General features: G+C 53.7%; 1 protein-coding gene across 1 annotated transcript; it reads left to right on the top strand.

Moving 5' to 3' along the window:
* Positions 1-3: 3 nt before the first annotated feature.
* Positions 4-1,673, top strand: LOC102040334 (potassium voltage-gated channel subfamily A member 3; the record flags this gene model as incomplete). Its single annotated transcript, XM_005426851.2, has 1 exon — positions 4-1,673. A coding segment is annotated over one exon (1,383 nt), but the record flags the coding sequence as incomplete, so codon positions are not given.
* Between the last annotated feature and the right edge of the window lie 93 nt (positions 1,674-1,766).

Here is a 1,766-nt window from a genome sequence, read left to right as displayed (position 1 = left end):
GAGACCCAGCTCAAAACCCTGGCACAGTGCCCCGAGACGCTGCTGGGGGACCCCCGCAAGAGGATGCGTTACTTCGACCCCCTCCGCAATGAGTATTTTTTCGACCGCAACCGTCCCAGCTTTGACGCCATCCTCTACTACTACCAGTCGGGCGGGCGCATCCGGCGTCCCGTCAATGTCCCCATCGACATCTTCTCCGAGGAGATCCGCTTCTACCAGCTGGGGGAGGAGGCAATGGAGAAGTTTCGGGAGGACGAGGGTTTCATTCGGGAGGAGCAGCGGCCGCTTCCCGAGAAGGAGTTTCAGCGCCAGGTGTGGCTCCTCTTTGAGTACCCCGAGAGCTCCGGGCCGGCCCGAGGCATTGCCATTGTCTCTGTCCTGGTCATCCTTATCTCTATTGTTATCTTCTGTCTGGAGACCTTGCCTGAATTCAGGGATGACCATGACTATGAGGGAACTGGGGGGACCTTCGGGACAGGCGGCGGCCCTCTCACACCTGATGTCTTCACCAACTCCTCATCCTCGCCTGCTTCCATGGTGTCATCCTTCACCGACCCTTTCTTTGTGGTAGAGACTTTGTGCATCATCTGGTTCTCCTTTGAGCTGCTGGTCCGTTTCTTTGCCTGCCCCAGCAAGGCCACCTTCTCCAAGAACATCATGAACATCATTGACATTGTGGCCATCATCCCCTACTTCATCACGCTGGGCACGGAGCTGGCTGAGCGGCAAGGCAACGGCCAGCAAGCCATGTCCTTGGCCATCCTCAGAGTCATCCGCCTCGTCAGGGTCTTCCGCATCTTCAAGCTCTCCCGGCACTCCAAGGGGCTGCAGATCCTGGGGCAGACCCTCAAGGCCAGCATGAGGGAGCTGGGCTTGCTCATCTTCTTCCTCTTCATCGGCGTCATCCTCTTCTCCAGCGCCGTTTACTTCGCGGAAGCCGATGACCCCAGCTCGGGGTTCAGTAGCATCCCCGATGCCTTCTGGTGGGCCGTGGTCACCATGACCACCGTGGGCTATGGGGACATGCACCCCATCACCATTGGGGGCAAGATCGTGGGGTCTCTGTGCGCCATCGCGGGGGTGCTGACCATCGCCCTGCCCGTGCCCGTCATCGTCTCCAATTTCAATTATTTCTACCACCGGGAGACGGAGGGTGAGGAACAAGCCCAGTACATGCATGTCGGGAGCTGCCAGCACCTCTCGTCCAGCGAGGAGATGAAGAAGGCTCGCAGCAATTCCACCCTCAGCAAGTCCGAGTACATGGTGATTGAGGAAGGGGGGATCAACCACAGTGCATTCAAACAGGCTGCCTTTAAAGCAGGCAACTGCACAACCACAAACAATCCCAACTGTGTGAACATCAAAAAGATCTTTACGGATGTTTAAAACAAACCCAAACCAAACGAACAGCAACAAAATGTGAGGATGCAGAGAAACAATACCAATAATAATAATAATAATACCAATAATAATGCAAAGTGACTGTGTGTCGGTGTTGTGTGGAACATGCACCATCGTCGGTCCTGTGTGTGCCCTCGTTTTTATACCTTTATTTTTTTAGATCCTTCCTTTCTAAAGATCCAAAAGTAAAAGGATTTAAAATTCTCTGAAGAAGAGGACAGCTAAAGGGTAAAGAGAAGGAAGATGAAGACAAACCACACTCACTGTCAAAACAGGTGTTTGTTCTGCAACATGTTGCAGGGCTGCTTTGCTTTTTGGGCTTTTGGGGAACCTCTTGCTTTGTTCCTATATTCCCCCTCTTTCCC

The sequence above is a fragment of the Geospiza fortis genome, unplaced genomic scaffold (assembly GCF_000277835.1).
Source record: "Geospiza fortis unplaced genomic scaffold, GeoFor_1.0 scaffold26, whole genome shotgun sequence".
NCBI lineage: Eukaryota > Metazoa > Chordata > Aves > Passeriformes > Thraupidae > Geospiza > Geospiza fortis.
This window is presented reverse-complemented; position numbering and strand designations above follow the sequence as displayed.